Below are 22470 nucleotides of genomic sequence, written 5' to 3' on the forward strand. Positions count from 1 at the left end.
AGACTCATGGACTGCCTTAGGCACCTAGAATCTTGACAGGGAATAAAGGCCAAAAGTGACCATTAAATCCCTCTCTGTCCTGACTACTCCCTTTGAAATTTAATAAGGGAAAAATGTCAAGTACCAAATTTCGGTTCAAAAAATTCAACAGCCCCAGAATAAGACTGGGAAAAGTAACCATATCTCTGTTTTACTACAGGAGGAAAGTAAGTCTCAGAAGTAAAAAGATTTCCTGAGGTGATACAGCTAGCGGCAGGGCCCAAACTCCCACCAAGGTGTTCTGACTCTGAATCTACTATTTTTCTTTTCTATGCTATATTGCCTCTCAAATAAATAAAGAATAAAGACTACCATTTAAACATGATAACAAATACAAGAAGTAGGTACCATAAGTCTTCAAGCTTCTGAGTGCTGAACAGGATAAAATAAATTCTTAAGAGATTATAGATAATGCATTAGATCACTCCACATATAAATCTGTAGTGAATGTTGCCCTTCTCCAATTCAGGTTTGGGAGGAAAGGAGACAGAATTCAAAATGTAATCCCCCAAAAAATTATTTTTGGTTTGCCTTAAAAAAAAAAAAGACATTATGTATATTCAGAAAGCAGTTGTTATGTTATTTTTTTAATAGTTGAGGGCCATCATTTTTCATCCCCAAAATAAGTTGTCCTTGAATTGCAATTTATATCTACCAATAGTCTTTGCTTTGCAGTAAACTGGATCACAATGTTCTGATCTATTAACTTCATGTGAAAATTTTATTTTGATCACCCCAGAAAGCATAATTCATATCCAAACAAGTTGGTTTTATTTTGAACATATTAATGCACTGGATCTTCATGAAGCCTCCAAAGAGGGGAAGATAAGATCCCTCCTCTTTCCCTAGTGGAGAATCAGACTCATAAGCCAAGTGATTTTGCTCAGGAAGGCAATGTTAATAACTATTGTTGGAGGAATCCAGAACTCTATCATGCTCTTGGGTTTTATAGTGTTAATGCCCTTTACTTTTTTAAGAGGGATGGACTTGGAGGCTGGAGGATTGCTTGAGTTCAGGGTCTCTGGGCCACAGAAGGACAAATGCCAATCAGAAGCCTGAGCTAAGTCTGGCACCAACATACCAGGCCCTCAGGAGCTTTCCAAGGAAGGAAGAGTGAACTGCCCCAAGATAAACAGAACGTGTTAAAGCCTCCATGGCGATCAGCACTGGGACTGGGCTCATGAGAGACCATGGTGTTTCTAGGCCAGGCAAGACAAAAAGACATTATGTCCACTCCCCACAAAAAAGAGAGTAGAACGCCTGCCCACTGAGGCTTGCTTTGATGCTAATTTTCATCTACGGAGTAATTTAACCTTCCAAATGAAGGATTTTAATTTTAAATCACAAAACGCCCATTCCCTTCTAAAAGATGTGATGTCATACATAGTTTAAATATGTTATGGAGGGAGAAATAAGGCACAAAGTCCTTATATGAAATGTCCATATGGAATATGGAATATTTGAATATGAAATATAAGAGCCCAACTCTCAAAAGCAATGACCAGAAGTAATGAGAAATGACAGTGGGGTTGTTTCTATCTGGACATTTAAGAAATGAGTTATTTCCCTCTTTTATAGTACACCATGTATACACACACACACACACACACACAAAGATACACACATCAGGGAGAGGGAAACAAGAATGTTCTGGTTGTTCTATAAATGGGGTCCACCCAACTGAATGGAAGCAGAGGCCCTCAGAATGAAAGCATTTAATGTTTAACTAAGTTCATTTTTGACTCCTGCTATCCAGTGACTTGGCTCTGATGGCCCCAAAGTGCTTTTCCAGGTCCAGCAAGTTTTGGTAAAACTTTTCAGCAGTTTCTTCATCCAGATCCATCTGCAAGAAAAGCAGAATTAGGAATATGAAGGGTCCCACTGGGGAAGGAAAAAATAGGATAAAAGGAAGGAAAAAGTCCTGAAGGCAAAAGAAGGTGAAAAGTTTTGCCAATGAGCAACATTCTGCTGCTACAATAATGATATGGGGTAAGAAAGAGGGCTTCTTCACTGGAGGTGCCACACTAAGAAAAGTCACTACAATCTAAAGTTGACAGAAAATCACAATTTTGTCCTGCCAAGAGAAAAATGCCAACTTAGGGGAAAAGCTCAGAGAATTGTAAATTTGAATCTAATATAAATACATTTGTTGCTTTGATGTCTGCAAGAAAAAAAATTCTTCCTTCCAACTCTGCATTCATCAGCTTGAGGAATTATAACATATTTGCAGTTAGAGAAATCACGCAAAGAAGGCTAAACAACAGTTTATCTTGAAACTGACAGAGACTAGGATAAGACAGATAGATAGAGACAGTGATATGGAAGGAACAATGAAACATTAGAAATACACAAGAGAAAAAAACAAAGTTCAGGAAGAGTCAAAGATAAGCAGGGCATTGGTTGTAAAAGTGCTCAATTTTCATATAGAAATATACATAGCATATATATGTAAATATCTATGTACTAAATTTATAGTTTCATAGACAAGCCTCTTTTTCGTATTATATATGGAAATACTTATATTTGACATCTGTCATGTTCCTAATACAATTTTTAAAATTTGTAATAAATTTTTTAAAAAATCATTTCAAAGAACAGCCCTCTGCAACTGTTGAACAGATTTTTTTTTTTTTTTAGGTAATCAGTCTGTCACCAGTTCTTCTTACCAGTCTATCTTTAATGGAACTTACCTTCTGAGGGTTCACATAATTATTTCCAAGACCTGTGGTAGCACTATGATATTTGGTCAAGGGATTCAGAAACTCAGGCTTTTGTTGGAAAATCCATAACTAGAAAAGAGGAGGAAAGAACGTATGAGTCACAGCTATCTTAGGGTAACTTTTAACATCAAATACTTTAAATAGCTTTGAACAAGTTTTAAAAGCCTATCAATCACCATTTGGCAAAATCTTTCATCTTTAAGATTCTACAATTGCTCACAGCTACATGGAGTTGTTGAGCAATCAACCCAATGAAAGAAAGAAGTATAACCAAGTGATCAAGCAGTCCTTTCGATAAATATTTTAAGCTAAATAAGATATGGTTGACCTTCAAAGTCTACCTTAAAGATCAGGTATGAAGTCTAGTTCCTTCCTCAAAGATACTCAAGTTTATGCTATTAAATGGTATAACTCACAGATCATATAGTTTTTTAAATGAAATATTAACTCTTGGATTTAAAGGTATAGATATAGATATATTATACACACATACGCGTGTGTTTTTATGGATATGTATATACACATGTGTGTACATATATGTACATATACTAAACATCCTGCAAGTGTTTTTCATATTATTATCTAGTGAAAAATGATTATCAGTCACATTTTCCTGCTAAAGATTGAAAACAGGAGAGACAAACCAAATTTCCAAGCCCATGTCCAACCATTCATCCAAATTATCCAGCGTAGTAATGGAGCCCTCAAACCATGGTATGGCAATGAGAAAGGGATATCTTCACTAATACATTCTTGTAGCCTTCTCTCCAGGTAAAAGAAATCTCCAAGTAGATAATTGCACTCTTCAAATCTCTATACATGTGAGCTATTATCTTTCTCATAAATCAAAAGTAACTCCAATAAAGTTAGGCAGAAATAATTAAGAGAAGCAAGGATATTGCCTTGTGCCCAAGAAGCTGACTTAACATCCCAACTTTTCCAAACATGTGAATTCTCTAAGATCCAAATCTAGTCCTACCTACTATGAAGCCTCCCTCAACTAAGTGAGCCCTAATATCACTCTTCTGGCCTTTATTATCTATATCATATCATTGAACAGTTGATTACATTTAATTTTATACTGTTTTCTGTGCCTATATTTTATGTGCTATCTTTCCTGTCTTATTCTTTTGTATTTCCATTATACCTAGCACTGGGCTGAACTTATGGTAGGTCTTCAAAAACAGTTGTCTTGACCATTCCCAAAAGAAGGAGGCCCTAAATGGCCCTGTAACTGCAGAAATGGAGACTAGGAGGACAGCTGCCAACATGTTCCAGTTGGTTGCTGAGATGATGGATTCCCTCTCCTCTGTCTACAAGAAGCTGTTGTGCTAGCTGCACTTGGAGATCTTTATAGAGTGAAGGGAACACAGTTTCACAAAACAGTCTAAGCATTTCTGCACTTCTTTTATTATAAAGCAGTGCTTCTTCACATTAAAAACTTCACATTAAAAACTTTGGGAGTGGCCGTCTGCTACCCTTTCCCAATGAGAGTAAGTGCCATCCTCTTCCCAGAGACATCCTTTCAAATAAAAACAGCCTGCACAGCCTCCTTAGATTCCCCTGGCTTCCTTTTTTACAGAGAAGGTGAAATAAAGAGCACTTTAGAGATTAAAGCCTCCACAATTAACTTGTCCCCTACTAACAAGTATATTAATTCCAAAAGCATTCGCCAAGATGGAGGTATTAAGGCCATTTTTCCTTCTCCCCAGATCCCAGGACTCCAAGGGTTCTGTTTCTCTCTCTGTCATCAGTAACCACTGAATTTCAGGTTATATTCTCTTATGCCATTTCCCATCAAGGTCCCAGGCACATACCAAAGCTTCTGCTCCATTGTAAGGTGTGATTGTTAAAGAATTTACAAAAAAGCGCAGCTAAAGAAAGAAAAAAAAAAGCCATTTGTTACCATGTACAAGGGACACGTAAATCATTAGTTGTTCAATTTCTAGCACACAAAACCCTGAAAGAAGCAAATCCCTCCCAGAATTTCTTATAGCTCAGTATATAAGATTTTTAATAAAACTCAGATCTCCTCACAACTGAGTGTCTATTTATACATTTGTCAGAGATAAGAGCCACCTTGGGAATTATACTCTCACCACTTGAGAAGTAAACTAGCCCTCAAAGGGACACTTACTATTTACCAAAGATTAAAGCAACTATTGATCCCATACTCATTGGGGTTCTCAGGCCTTGTTCCCCTGGGCTAGGCTCCCTTCTAGAATCTATTCTGCCTACTTTTCAAAGAACAGACTTACTAAGTCATTCTTCAGTTAGAGTTGCTACATAATCTCTGTGCTCATGTAGTCTCCCCTAGGGAAGCACAATTAGCATGCATTACTATTCCCCAAATTATCAATTATTTACAAAAGGCCTACTGAAGAGATCTAGTTGGCTTGGAAATGAACAACCAAAAAGGCTTTTGTTCCATTCTTTATCTTGAATGTAAGAATTAGCTAAGAATTCGTAATTATCCATCCTGGGGATGGACAAAGGATAAAAAGTCCAGAACTCCTGTAGTTATTCTAATATAAATTAGAGGAGCACAAACCTCTAATCATGGAAAAGAAAGAAAAGAAAAAAGGGTCCTTCAAAGTGGAGTCAGATAATCCAATCTCAATCAGCCTTCTCATTCTACAAATTGGGAATCAGAGTCCACAATAAGTTGCCTGAGGTCACTCTGCCAACAAGTGGCAAAGCCAGGGCTAGAACAAAGCTTTCCTAATTTATGGTTCTCAGAAAATAGGAAAAAAATGTCTACTTTGAAGAAAAGTATCTAGACCTCTTTCCCTAGCTTTAGAAAGGCTATATATATGCTGGGTAGAGTGATGCACCCTATTAAATAAATTTTGAATCTTCCTAAAACCACAAGATATACTATTACTCTGATGAGCAAATCATTTCTGTGTACAGAAATTTATCTACTATGATCCCAATCTGAACCTATGCGTAAAAAACAATGAAGAAAGAACATATCACTCACCAAAAATATGATTGGAGTCAAGAGTGTCCAGATGAAAGGTGGCAGAATTCCATAAGTCAAATTAGTCAGCACAGTTCCTGGACATATTACACTGGAATACAGGCCCTGGCAATATGTAAAGAAGTGGGAATGAAGGAAATGGGAATGGTCTTGCCATGTGAAGGACTGGCTGTGGGTCAAGATCAAGTTTAGCTAAGGTTGTGGGGATCCTGCTCCAGGGTCTGTATTTATTGTGTATGTTTCTACCTACAAAGTCTAAGCTATTTGAGGGCAGAAATATTTATTGTATTTTTCTACATCCCTCAGCACCTGAGACTTTTCTTATTTTTTGGCCCCCACCTGTGATTTCATTGTTATCAGGAAATTCCCAATAAGAAAACTCTGTTTCCCAAGGTAGGTCATTTGATAGCCTTAGAGAGCAGCCTGGAAAACAGAAAGATTAAATAACTTGCCCAGGATCACAGAGAGCGGAGATCTGAACCCAGGTCCTTCTGATTCCCATGCTAATTCTCTAATTGATATGCTATGTTGCCTCTCTGCCTGGCATGCTGTGGCTGGTCAAGTGACACCTGCTTAACTGTACTCAAAAACTTTCTCATCTTTTCTTACTTGATCCTTCCCTGATGGGTTAGGCAGGTCAGACAGAGCTATTTCCACTTTACAAATGGACAAACAGAGAACTTGTCCAGGATTCTAGCACTGGCCGTTTAAGAGCACTGGTAATAGAGCCCGATCCTTGGCTCCCAGAGAGAAGTCTGGCCACTCTAGGAATTTTGCTGTTTTTCATCAATGCTTAATGAGCACTGGACTGGGCACATAGTAAGCACTTAGTGAAGCCTTATTTCTTTCCTTCCTTGTATTTCCCTGTCCAGAACAGGATCAAAGAGCTCTCCAAAATCCCAGCCTCTACAATCTTTTCAAAAGTCAAGTCCACTAACAAGGATTACTTCCCCAAATCTTCAGACCTGTGGCTCTCTCAGCAGTGTGACTTTGGAGCCACTTCTGAAATCGTCATTGACTGAAAGAGCCAAACACAATCGGATAGGCTGTACAACTGAGTAAGACACAACATTGAAATACAAAAATTTAAAGTCCAAAGAATCATAGTGTCAATTTGAGAACCATAAAGTAAATAGCATTATTCTAACCATTTTGTTTTTCTGTTGTTTCTTGTCATTAAAACATTCAAGTTAAACCAATAGTAAAAAATGCCCTGAAATCTTTCTAGTCATTACATATAGGTCAACTGGATTGTCAAGAATAAAAAAAAAAATTATATTCACATAGTTTTAGGGCCTCCAAAGCACATTCTTCATAATCCTGTGAGGAAGACAACATAATCTACCCTCTTATATTCCTATGATATTTGCAAAAATGCTTACCTTTGATCCAGCCTCCTGATAAATTCTAGGAGGTGCTACTAGTATAATTACCATTTTACATGAAGAAATTATATCTCAGAGAGTATAATGACTTGTCCATGGCCACACAGCTACCTACTATCCTCACTCCTAATCTCTCCAACTCTTAAGGACTTCCTCACCTGCTGGTTAAAATTCCTGTTCAAAGCCAGACTCAGAAGGTCAGTAGCATACTTAGAAGAGCTGTAGGGTTCATGGCCTTTAGCATGCTGAAAATCTTCAAGGCTAAAATTAGTTTTCTTAGCATTGCTAGAAGATGTCCAGATGATCTGAGATGGGATGTCAGGGCGACAAAGCAGAGGCTCCAGCTCCCGAATCTGAGACCAAAAAAAAAAAAAAAAAAAAAAAAAATCTTTTAGAGGTACTGGTAAGATTCCAGAGGCTTTCAGTGTTTACTAAAAATAAATGAATCAAAAAGAGCCAAAATCTAATCCATAAACCCCACAGAGAATGTCACTAAACTATCAGTCCTCCAGCCATCAACTTTGTTGCCTTCTTCCATGATTTTCACGGGAAGGATGAAAGGTTCTCCGAAACAAAATTCTGACAACACAGTATCATTAACCTCATGGGGAAGAAAGCAAGGGTCTGGAGAGAGTCCTTAGACAGAGATGTGTGTGCACAAGGAATCCTCTGATGAGCTAAGAGTGAACGGACTTCTACATAAGATGGAGCAGAGACAAGGTCATACCACCAAGGATAAGCAGAATGGGGTGGCACAGATCCATAAGAATGCCAAGAAAACCAAAGCCCAAAGAAAAAGTTTTTTTGTGAATTTCAACTATGAACATCAATTACTTTCCCAAACTATATTCCAAAAGAGAAGAAAAAAGAGAAGTTCTTTGATTGGGAATAATATTACAATATTAATAGACTTATTTTGCTCCAGTTAAGGAGAATTCTTTTCAAACTTAATTGGAGAGAAAAAAAAATCAGAGAAACATCCAACACATATGAGGAATGACTTTGCCAAATTGAGTTCATGTGGCCCAAAGAATCTGTAGCTATGATCAATGATCTCTGGAGCATCAAGGAGAAAGGAAAGTTACTGGAGGGCTGTAGTCAGGCAAATAACATCTCAATTTCCAAAAGGAAAAGGCACATTGCCTGTTAAACAGACCACCTAAAAACCATTACTACAAAATCCTCAAAGGGATCATCAAGCACTTAGAAAAGGAAGAAGTGATCACAATGAATCAGCATCGGAAGATCACGAACATATTGTGCCAAACGACTCACTTCTTTCTGATAGTTACTAGAGTAGCAGGATAGAAGAATGCTTTACAGACAGTAGCAAGATGCATAACTAGGTTAAATGACCAAACCAAAATACTAATTAACAGATCTCTATGAATCTGGAAAGGCCCTGGTGGCTTGCTATTGACTCAGCCAGTTTGGTTTTGCAATTTAATCACTGTCTTAGATGAAAAGAACACAAAGGAATTGATTATCACATCCACAGATAACTCAGAACTGAGTGGGATAGCTAATGTAGGGTAACAGAAATCCAATTTGACAGAATAGGCCCAAATCTAATAAGAAGAAACAATGCCTTACACTGAAGACATCTCTGCACATGGACAAGCAATTCTTATGAAAGTCTCTAAGACAATAACATGGCAAAACTTTCAGTGTGATTTTTTTTTTCCTAAGTCTGGACTATTGGTTTCAACAGATTAGATAAGTTCCCAGATAGAAAACTCCCTTCACAAGTACAGATCACCACCCGCTCTATAACTTACAGTCTTAGGGAGTCGTCCAGGACATTGAGAGGTTAAATGACTTAGTATATGCCAGAGGTCAGATTTGACCTCAGTCTACCTGACTCTGAGACAAGCCTTCTCTGCACCAGCCATATTTTCTTTAATGTGATCTTGGGCTAAAAGGATAAGCATTTACAGCAATGGAGGGGATAGTTCCTATGTGTCCTATGATTGCCAGATCAATCCTGGAATATTATATTTAATTCTGGGCATCATATTTTAGGAGGACCATTGAGAAAAGGGAGAGTATCTACATGAGCATCACCATGATAAAGGAATCATGTTATAGATACAGATGGTTTGAAAAGCTAGGGTATATCTAACCTTTAAGAAAGAAGATTCAGGAGAACTTAAGTGTCTTACAAATGTATGTTACTTGACAAAAATGTACTACATTTCACTACAGTATACCTTTATTTGCCAAAAAAAAAAAAAAAAAAAAAAAAAAAGATTAGACATGCACAGATATGGAAGGAAGGAAAAACGTGAAGCAAATAAGTCAGAGAGAGACACATTTCATGTCCACAGAAGGAAGAATTCTAATCAGAGAAATCCATAAATGGAAAGGACTAATTCCTAACATTATCTCTATCATTATCAGTAGTTAGCAGCTAAAGAAGACTTGTCAGGGATGTTGTATAGAGAGAATATTAGACAGGGAGCTTGATAAAATGACCTCTAAATAAATATTATATATATATCTATATATCCATATATAAAATATATATCATCATATATATTATATAAATTATAATTATATATGATAATATATAATTATAAATTATATATTAAAGTTCACAATTCTATGATTCTTTACACCAAGACCTACAAGAGCCAGCTTATGTTTCCTTTAAAGCATCTGATCTGAAAACATAATTCAAAGAGCAAGGGAAAGCAAAAGGAAGACAAGGGAACAGGAGGAGCTTTCGTGTTGTTTTGTTTGAAGAAACTAAGAAGTCTTTAATAGGAAGGAGGAGAAGAATCTCCTATGAAAAGGCCACTCAAATAGATGTGAATGCTTAAATGAATTACTTTTAACAAGTAATAATAAAAGAAAAGTAAGGGGAAAATAGGAGGAAAATAATCTATTTCCCAGATATATTATGACCAATTAAAGAGGGGTAAAGAAAAAGGCAAAACATAAAGAGGAATAATTTATCTTTCTAAAGAGTAAAAAGGAAACAAGCAGACTAGATTACTTTTTTTGATAAAATTGTATTCATATGTTTTAGCATTTAACTATCAGCTATCTATAAGAAAAAATAAGTTTTTTGCACTGGTCCATGGCCCTTACCTAAGAAATTCCTAGGAGGGACATGGACAAGATCACTTTGTCACAAGAGGCTAACATGTTGAGAAGAGGGCAATGGTACCCACTAGTTAGTCTTAGAAAAAAGAGAATAATGTGAAGCTCTTATATACATGCAATCAACATCCCGCCCCCACCCCCCGACAATTCATGACTTAAAGTGCCTGTGTTTCTCACAGAACATCAGTCTGTTCTGCGTCAGTGGCACCCCTTTAGGGATGGCTTTGAGCACAAAGTGGTTCATCACAGGACCTCTTTTTCTTTCCAAAGCAAGCAAATGAAAGCTGATATGTGAACTGCCTGGAGCTGTCGGGCTAAGGTAACAAGAAGACTGATCAAGTGTTAGACCTGGGCAATATAAACAACCAAGGAAATACTAGAACCTAACTTGTACCAGACAATATCTGTGAGACAATGCAGTATCACCATAGCAGAAGGTCCAAAAAGACTGGATTAATGCCAGACATGTTTACAGGACCAGTGAAGAGACAGAGCACTGGAAAAAGGGAGAATGCCCTTGGCCTCGGGACAGTTAGGAAATTCTGAATCACACAGTAGATATAAGTATCTGTTTGACTGAACCATCTAGCTGATAGAAAGTGACATCTCCCAGGATAAGTGGGATGCCCGAATGGACCTGTTAGATCCTAAGAAAATAAAATAAACCCAGTTAAGAAGATAAATGGGGATGCCAGAAAGAGTTCATGTTCATTTTGTATATTAAACTTTTATTCTTTTCAATTTCTGTAAAGGGGAGAGGGAAGATAAAAGATTAATCTAGGCACAGGAAATTCTCCTATTTACTTCTACAAGAAAAAGAGAAGTAATAATATGGATAATTAAAAATGGCAGACACACCAAAAGTCTATTCAACTAGAAAATCCATCATCCCAATAACTGTTGACAGATTTACAATCTGAAACCTACATACACATCAACATCCCATTTCTTAAAAAAATGCTTCCTAAAAGGCAGGGGGTGGGTGATAAACAGTGTTTTGGACATTGTTTATAAAAACGCTGACTAGGCAGATTGAAAAGACATGGGGACAACTGAAAATTGTCTGGTTTTAGTTTTTAGTATCAGAGTTTTAAAAGATGAAGCCTATAAATACTCACATATGCACATTTATATATCACTAAATGTTATACATTATGTTTTATACAGATACATAGTTTGACAACTACATTTCAATATAACTGGTTTCTTTTGCAATTTTACGTTTTACACATCTAAAAACATTATTTCGAGAAGAGGCCCATAAACTTCACTAGATTCCCTTGACAAAAAAAAGAAAAAAAATTAAGAATCTCTATTTTATATGATATAAGCACATTACCATGCTTAGAAGCAGATAAGAATCCATTTTCCAGTGTGTAGGATAATACCCTATTCTAAATAAAACTTAAAGAAATAATATTAGCAATAATTTATATTTAATAGAACAGCAAAAGAATATATTCCTTTCCTCTTTCTACAAACAGGTCATAGTAATCATCTACTTCCAAATCAGATACAAATGAGGCTGGCTGGAATTCTTCCTGAATTCTATCGGGAGAATCACAGAAGACTTTAGAGCCATGTCTACATCAATTACCTCTAGAGCCATGTCTACATCAGCTACCTCAAAATACACCGAACAACTCTTTAAATTCCTTGTTGGAGTCCATGCCACCTTCTAGTAACTAAACCACCTAAAGACAGAGTCAAAGACAGATTTGTTTAAAAGGAATAATGTATGATGAATTATAAACCACACCCGGGACCATAATTAAAAAAAAATAAAAGGAAGTGAAGATCAATAAGTCACACAGACACTCAGACTGTAATCTCCCATTATACAAGGAGACAACAATGGAGACAGAGCCCAGGAAAAACAGACAGCACTATTCTAATCAAGTCCCTTTATTTAGCATTCAACTCCTATCCATTTCACCTACAGGAGTGAAAAGGGCCAATATTGATAAGTGGTTTTAACTTCCCATCACTAGCTAAGCAAAAGCTCAAGACTCTGTCTTTACCAGAACAAAGTGGCCGAAAACATTGGTTTCAAACACTTCCTGCAGTCCATCTGCAGTGACTCTGTCATCCTGGGTCAACAGGCCATCAGCTGTAGAGAACATATGAAATACTTTTCTGAAAGAAAATAAAACAACACAGTAAAGTTGGAATGATTTAACCTGATCTCTTGGTGTCCAATCAAATTCACCAAATCTGCCCACGGGTATTCAAATCACATAGCTGAAACCACAGCAATCTAGCTCTTTCACAATACACCTAAGAGTATTATATATGGCTAATGACTCAAGAACAAAGCCTCAAAAGAAGGCACGTTGTCTCCAATGTTCCTGTGTATTTGAAAAGCTGGGAAATAAGTATCATTGGGCATTATGTGAATTTTGAAAAGTTTCCTTTCAGAAAAACCTAGACATTCTTTCCAGGAACTAACCACTGGGGTGCCCACCCTAAAAGAATCATCAAGATTTCAGGAATCCTAGAGAATACTTCATCCAAGATGTGACTGGAAGCACTAAATTTCCCTTTTATAAAGATGGTAAGATCACCTCTTACCCAATTATTCTCTCTCTCGTCCCAATTACTCCCACTTTTCTCTGACATCCCCAACTCAATTTGCTATATTGATCATGGACAAAACTGGGCACAAATTATGGAAGCTTAACTCGACTGAGTCGTTCCACTGCCCACTACTCATTTTCTTGCTCCATCATCTAGTCCCTACTGAGAGACACTTTCTGAACTGGACCAACTGAGGCAAAGCCCTAGAAAAGCTAAACTCTTGCCCCAGGATCATATTAGGTTGTTTTGCCTGGAGAGAGCCCACATTTAGCTGACCTTAGATCATTAAAAATGCTTCTCTATAGTCATCTTCATGCCTTGTTATACTGTCCTTTCCACCTCCTTTCCCTGACTTGTGTTTTTCATTTTTTAATCTGACAATAATAATCAAAGCATCCTTAACACTGTTAATGGTAAAGGTATGTTAATTAAATGTCCTGTGTTTCTATTCATCATCTCTGTGACTTTCCAAGCCAAAACACCTTCCCTTACCATGACTTCGCTACATACATTGTCTCTTCCTATCAGAAGATCCTAGAGATCTGAAACTCATGTATTTATTTATACCCCAGCACTTAACACAGTGACTAGTACACAAAAGGCATTAACAAATGCTTTTGGGTTCATCCATTTATCTGAAAAATCTCCATATTACCTTGAAAAGAGGCCCAAAAAAAGTGCTTTTAAATTCAACTGTGGATTTGGCATAATCCCAGCATTCACATAGAGGTAGTCTAGACGGTCAAACCTAGAAGTAAAATACAGATACAAGATTATTGATTCCTTCAGTACACACTTAGAAAACTTGAAAACCTTAGAGTATAGTCACTAAAAAGTGCACAGAGTCAAACTCTCCTTCTGAATCTAGAAGACGGCAACAGTTGACACAGAAACATGAGGCTTTTCTCTTAAGAAACAGTTACTGTCAAAATAAATGTTCAAATATCACGATCAGCTGTTTGGCTCAGGTCTTCATATGTACAAGAGCTTACCAGTGAGGATCATGTTTCAGGCACAAAAGTGCTCTTGATTTCCTTATCAATAATTGACAGCCAGATGAGTCTAATTATCAGTCAATATGATAATGAGACTAGGGGAACATCTATTTTTAATGCCAAATTTTATTCAATTTGTCACACTTTCATGTAACTCAGATTTTAGAAAGAGTTCACCAAAAAATGACAAAGGAAATTATAGCTTAATCTATTCCTTGCACGATGAGTTCCTGATACATTTTTCTAGTCTAGCTATCTACTTAGGAATATCCTGATCTTTTCCTGGAAATGTAATATTAAAGACTCCATTTCCACATCACAAATAATCTCCTGACTTCAGCTTAATGAACTACCTTCAAAGTTGTACATTTAAATTTACTTCAAAAAATAATAAATTAGAACCACCTTTATTTTTCATGCCTTACTGTTTTTCCTATAAGTAATAAAACACAGCTTTGAGGTAAACAATAATTTTGCATTGTATTGTAAATAATAATTGCAGAATAAAAATGGCATAAATAAGCAAGCTAGAAGATAGTTCCCAAAAGGTCTCACTGTACTTTTCAACTCAAATATAATTTATATGGTTCTGTACCATAAAGGCAGTAACTGGGGAGTAGAGGTGCATGAAACTCTGCAATTAGTCTCCAAAAGAGGAACTCTCCTTCTTTAAAATTCTTTAAGAACAAGAGGTACATTCACCTGGTAAAGGTCCAACTTCCAGCATGCAAAAACCCAACCCTACTGTGCTTTAAGTCAACAATTACCTTTTGAGAATCTGGCCTGAGACTTCATCAGTGCAGAAAAGTCATGATGGGATGGCATCCCCCTAATTGATACCAAAAAATGTCACTTCTGGACCTAAAATGACTATCTTCATTGTTACAGAGGGCAGTCAGGAGTTCAGATGACTTGCACAGGATCACACATGGAGCACTCCTCAGCAGCTTTAACCCAAGCTTCAGTTAGAACTTGAACCCAAAGCTTCCTAGGTCCAGAGTCAGTCCTCTAATCTCTAAGCCACTCTGGTTCTCTGGGCTATTTCTTCTCTTTTAAAAATTTTGTTGAAATGGTTTATTTCAATCTAAACATTTCCAGATTTACCCATTCCTTGAAAACTCTTGTATAACAAGGTAACACAATTAGGCAAAACTAATGATAGTAACTTCAACTGAAAGAGAATCTATTTCCCATGAGTAAGACCCAACCTGCACTTCTCTGGTTTAATTTTTTTTATAATAAACAGAAATCCATTTTCTTTCTCTTTCCCAACTTTTCTCCCCATTCTATTGGGGGAAAAAAGAGAAGAAAAACAAACTCCTTTTAACAATAAATATATGTAGTCAAGCAAATTATATTCTGTCACTGATCAGTTAGTTTTGGGTCATCTCAGAAAGTTTACTTTACTTTTCTGTGCCTCACTAACAAGCAGAAAGAAGACCTATTCCATCAACTTCACAGGACGGCTACAAAGATTCAAAAAGAGGTGGAAATGGACATAAAAGTGCTTGGGACAATTAATATTCTGCCCAAAGAGAATATACAATTACAGCCAATGATGTCTCCATTTACAAGTATCAAGAAGGGGGAAGTAATTTCTAACCACAGTTCAAAGGGAGCACATGCTACAAATCAGGAATGAGCTACAAAGAAACTAAGGGGAAGCACTGATTCTGGCAGAGGGGTGCCCACCCTTTCAGGGTGGTTCTGAGTATGGATGAGATAACAATTGCAAAGTGGCTTTACCATTGCCTGGCCCAGAGGAAGTACCCCTGCATGCAAGCTGCTGCTGCTTTTACTATTCTGTACCTTTAAAGGCTGACCTGGGTAACAGATAACCTTTCCCTTTACAAAAAGCATCCCCTCCCACCCCTTCAGGAGAGCACCACCACGTGCCTTTGCTTGAGTTCCTGGGAGGCCTGAAACACGGACTGCAGGTTGGCAACATCGATCTGGAGCAGACTGATCTCAGCCGCCGGGTGTGAAGACAGCAGAGATCTTCGGGCAGCTTCGGCCTTCCCCAGGTTCCTGCACGCTAAACACAGATGAAGGTCATCGTCTTCAGAGAGCAGCCGCTCACAGAAGGCCAAGCCGATGCCGCTGAAATGACAGATGGGGCAGGGATACAACACATCGGCACCAGGATAGATCTATCCCCCATTTCCACTTCTCTGGTTTATTTTTTTTTTTAATAAATATAAATTCATTTTCCTTCCCAACCAATCTGAAATCTTATTTCATAATACTGACACAGCCCACTTTGGCTAAAGAGATCCAGCTCTCAGAAGGAAGCAAATGGAGAAGCCACAAAAGATCTATGATAGTCATGTCAGCAAGCACCTGCTGAGGACTTACTATCTTACAGGTGTTGTGATAAGGGTTTGGGATACAAAGAAAACAAAAACAGCCTCTGCCCTCAAAAAGGTCACGTTATACAGGGAGGAGACTGTGCCTGAACAAGTACAGACAAATAAGATACATACAGGGCAAAATGGAGACAATCTCGTAGAAAAGGCACTAATATTTAGAAAGCCTCAAAGAGGTTACTGACAGAGGGTGGTGGGATTGTAGCTAAAATCAGAGAAGCAGAGGCAAGGAGGGACAGCAGGGAATAAGGAGTGAAAATGCATGGAGTTATTTCTCGTGTGAAGATTTCTCAGCCAGGGAGTTGATATCCTTGGACAATAGAACATGTGGAGGGGAAAAAGGTATAAAAAGACTGAAAAAGGGCCAGGTAATAAAGGACTTTACAAGCCAAACAGAGGATTTTATATTTGATCCTTCATGTAATAGAGAGCCCCTCAAATTCAACAAAGACAGAGAAGGAAAAGGTTGACATGCCCAGATCTGCATCTTAGGAAGATCACTGTAGGAAAAAAAGAAAAAATCAGTCAACAATCCTAGAAAAAAAACCTGGTGGCTTTGCAGGTGGACAATAACTGTAGAGGACCACAGATAGTGGGGAACTCAGAGAAAGGTATACTTGAAGCAAAGACACAAACGAAATTTTTTTCTAAAAATTTCCACCAGAGAGACCTCAGGATTTGGATTCTGTTTATCTTGTCCTTAGCTCTAACTCTTCTCCACATCTAACAATGAGCAAACAATATCATGTACGACAGCATGCTCTTCATTGTTTCACTTAGGATCTTTCACCTTCCTAAGTATATAGAAAGGGCTGACATGAATTGATCGTGGGATGTTTTTATTTCTACCATGGTAAAACAAATACTATCAAAATGCCAGATGATCTCCAGAATGCCTTAATGCAATGAGGTCCATTAGGGCAATGAAAAGTTTCTTGGGGTTTGGAGGAAGAGAAGTATTTGAAAAGACAAAGGGGGACATAGATCAGGTGCCACTCGCTACCTGAGATCTTTCCTGATGTTCTGATGTTAGGGCTCTCTAGTTTTTCAAAGTATTTTGTATTGCTTGTGTAATAAATTCTGCAGATATTTATTTGTGTGCATATTGAATCCCACTAGGGAAAAGAAAGCTCCTTGAAGACAGGAACTATATTTGTTTGCCTCATCCCCTCCCAAGGCACCTTGCCCAAAGAAGATGCTTAAACATTGGTAACTTGAGATAAAAAGAATTCTGGCCTGTGTCCAGAAGGCATAAGGCATAAAATGGATACAAATGAGAACCAGTGATCCTGAAGCTGTGAAACTGGAAATTCCATAACTGTCTTCATTTATTGTGTTAGAGAGTTCAACATTTTGCAAGCGTATGAACGACTCCTAAGTAACTTGGATCTGGCTCTCCTGAAAGACTATGGAAAAAGAACTTTCCCATGGAAAATTTAATTGCCTTTAAGCAGCCAATGAAAATACTTGTATAATTTGGTGCAACAAATTATAGTGCTCAGCTACATTGAATTCAAATGAAAAGTGTGACAATAACACCAGTTGGTATATCTGTAGGCTAGTTTCCCATGAGGCTCAAGTAATAAAGAGCAAAATTTTGACCAAGCAAGAAATATAGATTTTTGAATCAATTATGCAACACAGTTAATTGTACAAATAAACTTTAAGGTTTTCTAAAACAGGATTTTTTCAACTTTTTTCACTCACAACCCCTTTTTACCTGAGAATTTTTATAAAACCCCGGGTACATAGATATATAAAACAGGTATACAAATCAAACATATACTGATAATAAATTATAATTTCATAACCCCCACAGTTTAAGATGATGGGTTCTAAGAAGGAGGAAGTGAGATGCTCTGAGAAGCAGTTATTTCTAATCCAAAAAATAATTTTGTAGGTCCACAAGTGCTATTAGCTGACCATTCAGTTAGAAAGAGAGGAAGGAGAAATGAGTAGAGGTCACTTGAACCTTACTAAGAGACTTTAGGGCATTGGTCTCAAACTCAAATAGAAGCAGGGGCCATTAATATCCATACTTAAGGATACTTGTGGGCTGCATACTTAGTTATAAATTGTAACGTATATTTTATTGCCTTTTTATTTTGTTGAATATTCCCCAATTACATTTTAATATGAATCAGGTCTCACCTAGAAGTGCTGTGGATTACATGTAGCAGCCTATTTGATATCTCTGCAGTAGAGTTATATTTGTTGAGCCCATCACAGTATCACATAATTTTTGCCTTCTATAAGCTGATATCTATGATGTGACAGAAAAAAACTCCAATGATTTGTCATATCAAATGATTACTACTCACTTTTGGTAATTCTCAGAAGCAAAAAAAAATTTGAAAAAGGACTAAGAGAGTATTGCTCAGGATTACAAAGTCCTGGGCAAGAGACTAAAATCCCTTTGGACATAAATGATTTTTTATCCCAACTGCCCATTAAATGAAAGGATTCAGAAGAAAAAAATCAGGTTTGGGAAGTGAAGTTTGCTAAGAAAATGATGTCTAAGCACAGAATTTGGATTTCTGGATCACAAAAAGGGACAGGTTCCTAGCAAGAAAAAAAAAATGTTTCTAAAAATGGCTAGATATATTTCCCAGAATCTTGGAAATCTAATCAAGAGGGCTTTAAACTTAAAAAAGGGAAAGGCATAGGAGGAATACAGCCCATGGTTATCCATCAAAATGGAACTGATTGCATGACATGGGAGACATTGGCAAAGGACCATCCATCATGGCATGCCTGCATAACAGGTGTACACTCTATGTGTCAAGCAGAACTGCAGTAGCTCAAAGGAAACCCGAGATGCACAAATTTGGAGACCTCCCCATTCCAAATGTTCACATAGCCTATTTGTGCCTGAACTTTGGTGGAACCTTCTGGGATCATACTGGTCTGATCAACCAGCCTAACTGGTTGTAGAATATTAGCCCCATTCTACAGATGAGGAGACTGAAGCAGACACGTGATGTTAGATGTTATTCATTCCAACTGAGTAAGGAAAGGAGTTAACCATACCTTAACTCCTACATAGTGATGTCATTTTGGTCCTCTGAGAATGAAAGACAACCACCAATCAAGCTAGAATGCAGAAAGATTAGCAGCTGAGACACTCAGAAGTTCACAGGAGATAAAATCCAAGAAGTATACCTCTATCTTCTAACATCCATACAAAAATATAAAAAGTAAGGGAAACAAGTGAGATGACTAAGAGCTCTGAATCAGAGCAAAGTGATATGATCAAGCTCTTCTGTCTGTACTCTTTCCTGAAATAGACAGCAAAGCCTGTGAAGAGTGATTTTTCTGCAGAGTAAATGAGTATATGCAATAGGAAAGGAAAAAGAGCTCAAGCACAAAACAGAAATATCCAAATGACTGAAGAATATTCTCTATCGACAGCTCAGGAAATGAGGGATGGAATAAGTTTGGGGATCTGAAGTCTACCTCAATAAGTACAAGACAGAAAAGAAGAGCTAAATAGCAAAAGTATTCATCTAACACAAAAAGCACTCTGGTCAATCAATCAGGACCTACTTATAAAGTACTGACTTTGCTCTTGTGGCTCAGCTGTGATTGCAGCCCCAAAAGGACATCAACTAGCAATTAGTTCTGCATTCAGTCCCTGCTAAAAGTTGGGCTTGTCTCATTAATGCTAGATCTGGGCCCTTTCTGTACTCTTTTCAAAAAAAAAGTTTTTCTGGAATTTTGGACTTCTCAGTGACTATCTGCTCTGGGGGGGACAGGTCATGCCTTGGGTAAACTGGCTGAAATAGAGGCAGGGGGAATGATTGATTTCAAGCTCTCACAAGCCTGGCTCCAGAAGGCAAAGAAGGGATACACAGGCTGGGCCAAAGGGCGATCAAGAAAGGAGGTGCCCATCCAGCTCCTGGCAGAGAAGCCAAGCAGTGACTCTGCAGACTGAGATACAAGTCTTTGGACACGGCGAACAAAGGTGCTTGTTTTGTTTGAACATGCAAATTAAGGACAACAGCTAGTAATTCCATAGCTAAAGTGCGCAAAGCACTTGCCACTTTGTCTCATTTGCGCCTTCACAATCACTCCCGGAGAGACAGCTGCTTTAAATATTAGCCCCATTCTACAGATGAGGAAATTGAAGCAGACACGTGAAGTGAGCCGCTCAGAGTCACAGTGCTTTACTAAGATACTTAATAATTCAATTCAATAAACATGCATCAAACACCTATACAAAATGCTAGGCAAAATTTTAATGCGCTATATAAATGCTAACTAGTATGATTTTTTTTTTTTAAAGCAGGAAAATAGGAAGAAAAAAAAAGTGCATGTTCCTGGAAAAAAAAAAAAAGCTGATTTTTAAAATATGGTTTTATTTGTTTGCTTGTTTTGTTTTTAACGATTGGAATTGTCCAAAAATGGAAGGTCTGCTGCCCTTCTGGAGGTCGCGGGTCTCCTCACCATAAAATCGGATGGGGGAAGGAAAGGTATGGCTTGATAACCTCTTCGAATCTAGTTCTCTGCCCCCACTGCCTTCACCCCGGCCTTGAGCCCCCGCCTCTTCTCTGGGTCCCAACCCCGACGCTTCTGTCTAGTTTGTTTACTATGGGGAGAGAAACGCGCTCACCTGCTGGCTCCGGTGACTACCACAACCTTCTTCATCGCCACGGACTTTAAAAGAAGCTTGACAGAAGTGGGGATAAGGTGCATATGATAGGCTACCCATTGAAATCACTAGAAAAACTTCCGATAACTCTGGCCCCGCCCATCTTCCCAGTCCACCAATCCCCTCTCTTCCAGGGCCTCTTCTCTCCATTCCACCACGCGCTACACTTTCTAGCTGTCCAATAATGATTCATTCTGGATTCTCCCCGCCCCGCCTCGAGGCAACCTCGTTGTGATTCTGACCAATCGTAACGCAGCATTACGTCCCGATGCGCGCTCATTGGTGAAATGAAGATGGGACGAGAGGCGGGCTCAAACGATTGCAACCACTCCCGCTATCGGGATTCATCCCTATCAGACCCGGTTGGAGTTTCAGCCTACTAAACGGCAGTGCGCCTCCTCCAGTCCAGGCATGCTATTTGTTTTGACTGAATGACGTCTGAGGAGGGGGTGTGGCGGGATGCTCGAAAAGATGAGGGGTGACTGTTCGCTCTTTTCTGTCGGGACCCCATTTGGCAAACAGGCCGGAGTGATTTACCATTTCCTTCTCCAGCTTATTTTACAGCTGAGGAAACTGAAGCAAAGAGGCTTAAGTAAATGTCTAAGGCTGAATTTCAGACCAATGTTTTATCCACTGTGCCACCTAGCGGCTGTAGGCCAAAGCAGGAGGAGTGCGGCTGCGCAGGGACAGGGCGAAGGGCGGAGTTAAAGAGCATCCCTACAGCCAAGCTTCCTTGGCTAGATATGTCAAAGGAGCGGGGCTTGGTGACGTCAGGGAGAGGCGGACTCAGCAGCCTCCTTTACTTTCTCGTAGATTGTTTCCCCGTAATACACTAAGATATAAATATTTTTTTTCAATTTCAAGTATTCGTCTTTTCATTAAAAAAAAAAAAAAAAACCTTTATAACAAATAGACATCAGATGGCTCAATGGGTTGGAATCAGGAAGACCCGAATTCAAATTCAGCCTCAGACACTTAGCTATATGATCCTGGGCAAGTCATTTAATCTGTTTGCCTCAATTTCCCCATATGTAAAATGGGGATAATAATAGCACCCAGCTCCCGAAGTAGTTGTGAGGAACAAATGAGGTAATATTTGTTTTAAGAAAAGCACTATAATAAATAGTGGGTACTATATAGACATCAGACATATATATAACACACATACACACACATATACACACTATATAAATAGTGGGTACTGTATAGATGTCAGATTGAGACTTCGAGGAATTACAACGGATAGATTGTTGGTCGAATCAAGAAGATCTGAGTTCGAATTCTATGTCCCCACACTTTAGCACCTGCCTGACTCTTGGCAAATCTTGACCCATTTGCCTCAGTTCCTTCGATTGTAAATAAGGAAAACAGCAGTACCTACCTCACAATCTAGAGTTTGCAAGCCTTAAAAGCACTTCCCTTGAGGCCATCCTCGGACTGGAAATGAGTAACATGCTTCATCACGGCTCCCTTTATCATTCCATCAACTTTTTTTTTTTTTAAGTGTTTCAAAGTTAATGATCTTGATGATATTGTGTAAATTGTTCTGCTTAATCTATTCCGGTCATCTAAACCTTCCCATATTTCACTATTTCTGACCCTGCATTCCAATCCACCCCCAATTTTTCAGTTCTCTTTCTCTAAAT

The 22470-nt window shown here is 38.2% G+C and overlaps 1 protein-coding gene across 2 annotated transcripts; it reads right to left on the reverse strand.

Moving 5' to 3' along the window:
* Positions 1 to 1739: 1739 nt before the first annotated feature.
* Positions 1740 to 20910, reverse strand: HSD17B7 (hydroxysteroid 17-beta dehydrogenase 7). 2 transcript variants are annotated; one of them, XM_051999139.1, is made up of 9 exons: positions 20786 to 20898; positions 15704 to 15907; positions 13468 to 13560; positions 12257 to 12371; positions 7286 to 7480; positions 5743 to 5847; positions 4577 to 4633; positions 2730 to 2828; positions 1740 to 1882 (listed from the first exon to the last, which is right to left on the reverse strand). In XM_051999139.1, the coding sequence occupies exons 1-9, from the start codon at positions 20866 to 20868 to the stop codon at positions 1772 to 1774; spliced, it is 1062 nt and encodes a 353-aa protein (XP_051855099.1). In that variant the 5' UTR covers positions 20869 to 20898; the 3' UTR covers positions 1740 to 1771. The 2 variants fall into 2 exon arrangements, with proteins under 2 accessions (XP_051855099.1, XP_051855100.1); XM_051999140.1 differs by lacking the exons at positions 1740 to 1882; positions 2730 to 2828; positions 4577 to 4633; positions 12257 to 12371 and having other exon boundaries at positions 5749 to 5847; positions 20786 to 20910.
* Between the last annotated feature and the right edge of the window lie 1560 nt (positions 20911 to 22470).

Source organism: Antechinus flavipes, chromosome 4 (assembly GCF_016432865.1).
Source record: "Antechinus flavipes isolate AdamAnt ecotype Samford, QLD, Australia chromosome 4, AdamAnt_v2, whole genome shotgun sequence".
In the NCBI taxonomy this organism is placed as follows: domain Eukaryota; kingdom Metazoa; phylum Chordata; class Mammalia; order Dasyuromorphia; family Dasyuridae; genus Antechinus; species Antechinus flavipes.

Bases quoted from the DNA above. Each gene is read 5' to 3' on its own strand.
- HSD17B7 (XM_051999139.1), bottom strand. From the start codon at position 20,868: ATGCACCTTATCCCCACTTCTGTCAAGCTTCTTTTAAAGTCCGTGGCG. The intron at 12,372-13,467 runs GTAATATGGAGA...ATTTTCTTTCAG, and splicing joins TTTTTGGGCCTCTTTTCAAG to AAAAGTATTTCATATGTTCT. The intron at 4,634-5,742 runs GTGAGTGATATG...TTCTTTCTTTAG, and splicing joins TGACTCCAATCATATTTTTG to CTGCGCTTTTTTGTAAATTC.